Here is a 9,798-nt window from a genome sequence, read left to right as displayed (position 1 = left end):
GCTGCTCGGGGACTGGCTGGGCATCAGTCAGCGGGTGGTGAGCAATTGCATTGTGCATCACTTGCTTTGTATATTCTTTTATTATTGTTGTTGTTTTTTATTTCCCTTATTAAACTGTTCTTATCTCAACCCATGAGTCTTCTCACTTTTATGCTTCTGATTCTGTCCCCCATCCCACCAGGAGGGGGAAGAGTGAGTGAGCGGCTGTGTGATGCTCAGTTGCCAGCTGAGGTTAAACCACGACAGTCCATTTTGGTGCCCAATGTGGGGCTTGAAAGGTTTGAGATAATAACAGATTAACCAGGACAGTATCCACCCCTTATTCTGTACCATCTACATCATGCCCAGGTCGCCCACTTTCCAATACATTCCCATTAATCACCACCCCTTTTCCTGTCTTTTGGTATATATACACACAGATATCATTCCCTTAGTCGATGGCCCATCCCTATAAAATGTTTGTTGTGTTCATTTAGTCCATGACTTTGGGCTCCATCTATCATAACAGTCCTTCAGGGCAGGAAAGATGGTATGCGACATTGGATTGTTTCATGTTGAAGTCAGTTCTGGTTCCATCATCACTGTTCTTGCTCAGTTTCATCAAAGTTCATTCTTCATTAATCTGGATGATTCTTATTGTAATATCATTGATACGATGTATAATATTATGTAGCGATTAACATCATACAGTTCAAATCATTGGCTATTCTCACCCAAAATCAAATCCCCTTGAGGTAAACATTGGACTTCCCCATCCTTCCTCATTATCCACCAAGTGCACCCAGGTCCTTGAGCAAAAGCAATCCCATGGAAGGCAGGAATAACCAAGACTGTCTTCCCCAGCATATTTTTTACATGCACTACAGGCCTTTATTGATCTGGAGGAAGGGACTAGATGAGATGGTGATTTCCTGAACAACTTTGCTGTTGTGGTGATTGGTGTTTTTTTCCTTAGCCCTGATCTACAAATTAATTATGTCTGAGAGATACACTTTACTTAGCTTTTAATCATACCCTTTTCTTCCAGTGTAGCTGGGAGCATAGCTATTCCTGCTTCAGAATGAAGATAAAAGGAACAAGTACCACAGGCATTATCTGCAAATTGTGACTGGCAGCAAGATGAACTGTTAAGCTAACCCCAAATTTGAATTGGACTTACTTGTAACTGGCAGGCTTCTAAGACAATTTTGTCCTCAAGGTTAGATTTGGGCAAGCCCAGGCTAGGAAACCATACCACACAAGATACAAATGTTAGTTGGGGTTACTTAAGGAAAGTAAACTTTGCTGGTTTGACTCATGCTCCCTTGAGAGCTTTACTACTCTTTTACTTTAATGTCAAGATTCCCAGATTTCAGGTATCACCACCAGCTCCTCAGCCTGCAGTCAAACTCTTTCAATTTTCTAAGACTTGTCTCTCCTCTCTTTTATTCCTGAAATTCTTTTCCAGTTGCTAGTATCTACTACAGGATCCTAGTTTTCACCTCTTCCTCCTTCTCTCCCATTTTCCTCTGAATTGAGAACCTCCTTTCCTGCGCTGATTTTGGGGACTGAGCTGTGATAACCTGTGTGAAGGTGCTTTGCTTGCAGCTCTGCTACAGTTTGCACCAACTGCAGTGTCTGAACACAGATTGGATCTGTGCTTTCTTACGTATATTGTTAGTGCACAAAGCTGAGATTCCCCAATCCATTACTTCTTTCCTACGTGTCTGATTTTATGGAAAAAGTTGATAGAGATTAATGTGAAACTTTATTCTTTGCTAGCTTGATGGGCTAGACCAGAGGACAAGGAGGGTTTGAAGGACATCAGAATAAATGCTGTCTTGGACTTCAATTTCAGAAAAGCTTTAATTGTTCTTCCGTAAGAATATCAGGTAGAAATGCATCTCCTTAATTTTTTCCTGGGATTTGCTATAAATGAATTATTTTTCAAAGAGTTTTTATTACCTTCATGGACTGTCTTTTCTCAAGTTTTTATCATAGCTGCCTCTTCGTAGTAATGATTGTAAGGGTCTATGAAACACTTTATACAGAAAACACATAAAATAAATGTATTATTCAAACCCACTGACACTGACAACAAAGTAGTTTTACAGCACAATGTTACTGCTCTTGGAGCTGCGATGGCGGCTATCACATGCTTAGTCCAGTAATGCTTTTACTGGACCCCACCAATGTTGCATCACTGCTGTTTATACTTTAAAGTTCTTTAATATGCTTAAGCAATGTAGTCCCTACCAGTTCTTACGATTTTATATCTAAACATACAAAATAATCTTGGTTTGTTAACCTGGAAATTGGTTTGTGAATCCATTCATCAAGTGTGTGTCTGTGTTCTCTTTTCTGTTTGGTTTGGAGCTTTTTGTTTTACAGCCCACAGAAAGCACACCTGGCCTTGAAGTGGCTATAATAATGTTGTCACTGAAAATCGGGAATGAAACTCGTTAACACTGGGTGTATTAAAAAGCAGGCATTGTTTATTTAGCACCGGGTGCATGGGGGATCTCTCCACCTAGCATGCACACCGTATGTTGCATCAACCATCCCTTATATGGTTCTTCGATATATGTATGCATCACATTTCTTGGAATAATCATACATATTCATTACATTTCTCAGAACTAATTATAATATCTGCATAGTCTTTCATGCATGCGTTTTGAGTCCTTTAGGAGATTCTACAGGGGTCTTGGATGGTTTCTAGTGGTCTCTGGTGGTCTCTGCAGGAGGTGAACTTTTCCTTACGTGGTCACAGATTGGCTCATCCCTGCCCTTTGTTACAGTTCTGGTTGTCCTTGTCTGGTTTCTGCTATTTATTATCTATCTCACGATGTGGTCGTTAGCTTAGGGCTTGTATGCTTGACCTATGCTTGATTAATCCAGCTGTTTATCTCACAGCTATTTACAACAATGTGATTTCAATAGAAGGTGAGAAGTGGTCAGCAGAAAATTTGTCCTGTTCCCAAAGTTAGGTCTGAATGTAATAAAAATGGCGCAGTGAAATTAACCTTTCAGTATTGTTTGTAGGAGGGATCATTGCTCTGCTGAAAAATCTGTGTATCACAAAAAGTAGACATTTTTGATAGAAATATGAAGATTGGTGTGAATGGGAGGTCTGAGTGTGGAAGCACCAGAAGGAACAGCAGAAGAGAGGGAGAAATGGCCAATACTGATGGCACCTAGATTACAGCACATCTTTGTGCAGCTTCTTAGAGGACCAGGTAGGGAAAACAAAGGACAGCCTAAAACAAGGGGCAGCATGTTCCTGTACTCAGACTAAAGTGAAGAACCAAGCTATTAAGAGATGGTGGTGAGAATGTAAAGAACAGGGCTGGAGCCTTGAGGCATGCAGACAAAAGAGACAAAAAGCAGGGAGTCAATACTGATGACTCACAGAGGTGGGACAGGGTGGGAGACAAAGCATTTCTGAATCACTGTTGGCTCCCTGGGGTAGAAACGGCACATCAGCCTGTGGCTGCCAACCTAGCCAGCATCCCTTGTCCCCAGTCATTCCTGGCTGGAGCGCTTGAGTACCTGTGCCTGTGTAGCCATATGTTTGGGTTAATACCTAGACTGAGGTCTTCATTGCACTGGCCTGATTACCTTGTGTAAACAATGCACGCCTTACGACGACTGTGCCCTTGAAGAAGTGGAAGACTGATAAAAGGGGAACATCCTGCCCTGGAAGGCGTCGGAGGCTAGATGATTGCCAAAGAAACAAGAAGTCAGCAAAAAACTGCGGCAACTAGGGGAAAGGGAAAGGCGGCAGGGGGAGATCGCGACCACCGACTCAATTCAAGACTGGAAAGACTTGTCCCCCACGCCTGCAAGGAGCATGCGTGCTAATTTACATGGCAAGCGAGGCTAATTTGAACACAACTCACCAGCGAGCATGAACTTAGGCGGGTTTTTTGCTAATCCTGTAACAGTATAAATACGCTGTAGTTCTTTTGTGTGGGATGCTACCTTTGTGGAATTACCACCTGGCACCCATCTTTGCGCAAACACCAGATAAATAAATATCTCGGCTCTGTGTGTAAGATTGGCTTATTGTACACCGGGTACCGGACCCCGCTTGTGGGACAACACCTGAACGCAGGGCACGCTGCTGTGACAAAAGCACCCTTTGTGGGTGTAAGCGAGTGAGCGGGATCAGTTTTGTGTTACTCTGAACCCACCTTTTGCTCTTGTAAGCCCCTTTGCTGAGTTTGCTTTGTTGCTGCAGTGTCGCAATATCTTTTGTTACTGAAAAGTACAGATAAGCACGGTTGATACCAAAGCAAATGCAGCAGCAGGTGGAAATGCCAGGGGAGTGCTTTTTTTTTTTTTTTAAGAAAAAACATTTGTAAGTCAGATGGCAGTCGCTGTACATAACTTTTCTGTGACGTTGGTTCTTGTGATTGTATGTGGGATGTGAGGAATGCTGGTTTTGGCTGCTTGCTTAAGGAATGCGGGATGCTTTGACTGTGAGCTTGATGATACGTGTCCCGATATAGGTGATTTCCCCAGCACACGCTCCTAATGTGAGGAACCAGGAGTATCCCTGGTTCATCACAGAAAGTTGCTGAGTGCTGATGAGTTTATGGGGTCTGGTGGCTTTTGCTTTTATCTGAATAATGGAGAGCTTGCCCTGTTCTCCCTGGTCCTTGCTTGTATGTCTTTAAAAAGTTTTGTTTATTTTCTCAGGTCTCTGTTCCTAATTAGTACTTTTGCCTTCAGGTGTTTTGTAGTTAAATATGCCGCTACATATTGGTCTCTCTACACTTTCCACCCTCATATTCTACTTGAATATTTTCACAAGAAAAATAAAAGCTGAAGACAGATAGTCCCTGGACAAAGTTTTCTCCCATGCCACATGCCTCATTGCAACACAGTCGAGGCAAAATGCCACAGCTTGCTACTGTTTCTTAAGGTGGCTCTGCAATGCACAGAGATCCCAGCATGCCGAGGTGTAGCCACACAAGCTCTGATCCTTTGGTGTGTACACTGGGAACAGTGAAGATGGCAGAGCACACACATGGGTATGGATGTCCTTTGAGATCCTGCAGGCATCTCACTATGTAAATGTCATGATAGTGTTCCCTTGTGGTAGTGGCATATGTATGGATCATTCGCTATGTTAACTGATGGATTGAATGATGAATTTTATATTCATTTTTAATTAGATATTTTTTCCTCAGTGGCAGAACTCTTAGGAGTTTTAGGGCTGGACTGGTAAAATGTGGTTTGAAGAAACTCCTGCCCTGGGGGATAGTCTCAGTCTCCAGACTGCAGTATTTTGTGGTTTCTAGGACCATGGGTTTTGTGTGTTTAGCTTGGCATATTGCAGAACATTCCTGTGCAACTGGCTGCGCGCTGAATTGGAGCAGTCTGTAAGGATGATGTAAAATCTTAATAGGAGAAAGGTGAATCACGTTGAGTGTGCCCTGTGCCAGGTTTTCTGAGGATTTGCACTTGCTCCTGGGGAAGTGGACTGCGGGCAGTACCTGCTCAGTTGATAAAAGCAGATGTCATCACCTATTAGGAGGTGTGTGTGACTGAAGGAGTCCAGCCACCGAGTCAGGTGCAGAAGGTTGTTGACTGGCCTTGTCAGTAGAAGACAGTTTTCCACCTACCTGCTCTAAGTATAAACTTCTCTTTCTTTGCCCTTGTTGATACACTTGCTTATAGGAAGGAAAAAGGGGCTGTGAGGGTAAAACAAATGCAAGTCATTTGTTTGTTTCCATCTTGTATGGAAAATACTGGTGACAATGTGCTCCCAGTTCCAAGTCCTGAGCTTGGCAACTGGAGAAGCGTTTTCTTTCAACATACAGGGTGTCATGGAAAGAGGTCTTTCTTACCTTTGTATTTCTCACTTGCACTTTTGTTCAAGCTTATAAAAGTTTAGGTTCAGTACTCACCCCATGTAATCAGGGCAAAAGAGTGAGTTTAAGTGTTTTATTTTTCTTCCTTCCAGGATTTTTTTTTTCTCCTTAAACTAGTAGATTTTCCCTCTTCAATTTCATTAGAGTGGGAGCCGTACATCCTGCTGGGGCTGACTTCCCACACCAGGGCTTGCTGACAGCAGGCAGGGAGGTCCAGCAGGTCGCAGGAAGCTCTGGGTTGCTTAGGCAATGAGGGGGCTTTTCAAGTATTTTCTTGATCCGGCAATATTGCTACAGGATGCAAGTAAAAGCTGTCTTGTGTGACAGCACGTTATCAGGATACTTTTCCGCTTCATAAAGTCTAAAGCAGCCCCCATGAGCAAGCCCAGCACCATTGGGCATTTCTTTGACAGGCGATCTTTGGCCGTGCTGTTTGTTGTGCAGGATGGTGACTGCCAAGGTGTGGGTTCTGAAGAAGCATTTTGAGGGTTTCCCCAAAACCAGCGACTTTGACCTGAAAAAGATAGAGCTGCCAAACCTAAAGGATGGAGGTAAGTGCAGTGCCACCTGTTCTTATTTTTTCCGGAGGTTGTCTGGTTGCTGACAAATGGCTGTGCATCTGTAGAACTGCTTGTATGTTTCTCTGGCTTGGATTTTCAAAAATGGGTTGGCACGGCTTGTGGCAAGCCATGCACCTTAGCAGAGAAGGATGATTGCTCAAGAACATGTATGCTGATGGGTTTGGTGGGGTTTAAGTCATGCTGCCTTCTGATAATACCCTTAGAAACAGTGACTGAGCTTTTCTAACTCTAGCACGCAGTGGCTGTGGCATGCCTCTCAGTCTCACACTGCCTAATTACACGTGATGGCAAAGGCATTCGAATGTGTTTGCAAATGAAGCTTACTGGAGAAAATTGCTGAAGTGATACGCCCTCAAAACCCACAGCCGCAAGGAGACAGAATTCGTTTAATTTAGAAAGAGAGAACTCAGCCGTAACACAGAGCAAATGAGATAACTGTAGTAAAACCCAAACATGCTTTACTGATGAAAGGTTTTAATCTACTTTATTTTGCAAAATTCTTTGGAGAAAGCTGGAGGAGATGGTAGCCTCTAGGAGTAGGTTTTCACTGGATTTTTTTCATGCTGATAGGGAAGGTATTGAGGATAGTGCTGGGGGAGAGCAGAGTGACTGGGGTGGGAGTGAGCCTGCAGCTGGGAGGCCTTGGGGCTGGAGTCAATGAGGGTCGGTCTTTCATTTTAAGAAGCAACGAGGCAAGACTTCTGTCTGCATTCAACATCTGTTTTTTTGCCAGTGCTAATCTGTTATATTTGACCTGTTGTGACAGCAAGAGAGTGAATAAAAAGAGAAAAAAATGCACAGGTTTTATTCCTGTGTTTCTCCATTTTGAAAAGAGTAGGGAATATGATAACTTACTCCATGCAAGAGCTGTTGATAAAAGAATGATAAAAGAAGCCATTTATGGCTTCACATGGACATCCATACCATGTTGTCTTGAACCTCACCCTGCCACTTGTCCTTTACAAAATTTACTCCAGTTTAGAAGGTGCCCCAAAGCAATTGCATTAAAGTACTAGTTATGTTTACAACTTAAAGGTTTTAAAGGTGATTTCTTCTTACATATACATTCAAGTGTTTTCATAGCACCTGTACTTCTATAGCATTCAGACACACTTAAAAATTTCATGCCTGTGAGTATTTAAGAACATGGAGTCATTTCTTCCTTCCCATTTTAATCCCTACAGCAAGAAGAGGCATAACTTCATACTAGACTAACACTTTTAAAGCAGACAGCCTTTCTTGTGATGTTACATGGCCTTGACTATTCTTCCTGCTCACTCTCAGTAACGGGAAAATATTTATATCCGAGTATATTTCTAGCTTGTACTAGCTAGACCACTGCAGCATAGGCAATGAAAAGTATTATTAGGTGGAGATGAACAGCTAAAACTGCTGTGTGAATGAGAATTTAAATTAAAATTTGTTTAACAGTATATTTCACAAGAACTAGTGGCCTTAGAGACAGCAAGGTGGATTAGGCTACCTAGAAAAGATAGCCTAATGCTTTCTATTTAAGGCAGCAAAGCAGTGTTTATATTTGACCTGTGCCAAGGTTTCTTACTACCCTCTGCTGGTTGAATCATGGGAAGGCATTTTATATCTGGGTCGAAAGTAAGAATGTTTTGCTTAGGGGGTCTGACCTCTTGAGCCTCCTATAGAGAGAGGAGGCAGATAAAGAAAAACAGGGTTGAAAAGAAACTAGCCTGCTAAAGAGACACTACAGAAAGTGTCTTTTGTAACAGCACAGCAATAATCCAGACAAAGCTAATAGATGTAGTCGTTGTTTCTGGTAGTTCTTCCTTAAAGGATAATGGGATATGGGGGTTTTGAGCTGTCAGGAATTCCTATAGCTTTTGTTGACTGACTGACTTGTGGAAACTATGCTTTACTGCCTGCTAATGACCAGGAATTTGCTTTGTCTTTTGTTGCAGAGTTGCTGCTTGAATCAGTGTTTCTCAGTGTTGATCCTTATATGAGGTATATCTTTTTCTTCTTTTTAAATTGCTGGCTAAGATACATCATTTGGTCTCCTGCTTAAACCTCAAAGGAACATGTACTGGGAGCATCCCCTGTTGCCAGAGTTCCGGATGCCTTTGTCTGCTTTTTATAAAACGTGTGTAAATTACAAGACTCCCAATATAGAGCTGTGCCAGATTTAGCCAGACATTAGGATAATGATGCTGCAGCCCTAGACTTTTCTTGGACTCTGCTGTTTTTCTTTGTCACGTCTCTTCCACTGGAATGCAATGGGCTCAAATAAGACTGGAGCCCTGTTGCAGTAGCTGCTTCACTTATCTTAGCAACCTTGTACTTAAGGACACATATTCTAAGTAGGAAATTGCTGATATGCCCATGTTAATAGGTGGTAGTCCAAGCACAGGGAGACTGGGTAGTTTGAAGAAGTCTGGTGGACTCTAGTGTCAGAGATAGTTCTTTGGAGTCTCAGCCTTCTTGTAGCGGTGGACCATGCTGGGAAGATTAATGCTGTTGTGTCCCCAACACTCTAGCCCAGTGTTCAGTCAAGATGGGATGCTCAAGTAGCTGGCTATCCAGTCATGTCATTACAATGACAAACTCTTTGTGATCTGTCAACATCACTGCTTATGCTCTCTTTCTGGGTCACACAGTAGCTACTGCTTCATAGCATATCTGGAATATCATTAAAGTTGCTTACAGTAAGCCATTTCTCTGCCTGTGTTACAGACCTTACAGTCGAATGGACATGAAGGAAGGGGACATAATGATAGGCACACAGGTTGCCAGGTAAGATCTTCAGTTCTTGTTAGCCATACACATGGCAGATCTTGAAGGAATGTACTGACATTTGAGACATCTGCAGCCTGCATTACATGTTCTGGACATGAGTCTACATACATCTGCAACTGTATTCTTATCTGTAATTGGTTGGAATGTGTTTTTCCTCTAAGAACCTCTTTTGCCTTCTTGGAGAGCATTTAGGCCTCTGATACAATCTATACGTTATTTCTGGTGATAATGTTTTCAAAGGAAATTTTTACAAGCAGAGATATGAAGGACCATTGTATTTGCCATAAGTGTGAACTTCACATTTTAAAATCTGCTGTGCTAGTAATTGCATGCCTGAAACCATGCATGCTATGTACTCCAGCTGAAAATACCTCAGCGTCACCTAAGATACAGCTCTAGACAAAGGATTATCTAACCTTAAATCCATCCTTTCCCAAGCTTGTGGTAATTTAGCTACACAGATGTTTCCCTTTGTCAGCTTGTTCCTGCTGTGCTGCCTCTAATTTACTGCCCAAGAACATCTGTGGCCTTTGACTCTTGTGTTTCTCTGCAGGAACACTGAGGGCTGGGATAAATTAACAACCAAGCCT

At 42.4% G+C, this 9,798-nt stretch overlaps 1 protein-coding gene across 4 annotated transcripts in view; it reads left to right on the top strand.

Annotated features, from left to right (window-relative positions):
- Positions 1-9,798, top strand: part of PTGR1 (prostaglandin reductase 1) — a 25,219-nt gene that overhangs the window by 7,293 nt on the left and 8,128 nt on the right. The window contains exons 1-4 of one of the 4 annotated variants that reach the window (XM_009328960.1): positions 4,972-5,018; positions 6,306-6,412; positions 8,374-8,419; positions 9,146-9,205. In XM_009328960.1, coding sequence (XP_009327235.1) covers positions 4,999-5,018; positions 6,306-6,412; positions 8,374-8,419; positions 9,146-9,205 — 233 coding nt within the window. In that variant the 5' untranslated portion in view covers positions 4,972-4,998. Of the gene's footprint in view, positions 1-4,971; positions 5,019-5,447; positions 5,622-6,274; positions 6,413-8,373; positions 8,420-9,145; positions 9,206-9,798 lie in introns of those variants that run through there. The other 3 variants (XM_009328963.1, XM_009328961.1, XM_009328962.1) reach the window with 3 other exon arrangements.

The sequence above is a fragment of the Pygoscelis adeliae genome, unplaced genomic scaffold (assembly GCF_000699105.1).
Source record: "Pygoscelis adeliae isolate BGI_AS28 unplaced genomic scaffold, ASM69910v1 Scaffold127, whole genome shotgun sequence".
NCBI lineage: Eukaryota > Metazoa > Chordata > Aves > Sphenisciformes > Spheniscidae > Pygoscelis > Pygoscelis adeliae.
The sequence above is the reverse complement of the archived record's forward strand: the minus strand, read 5'-3'. Positions and strand labels throughout refer to the sequence as shown.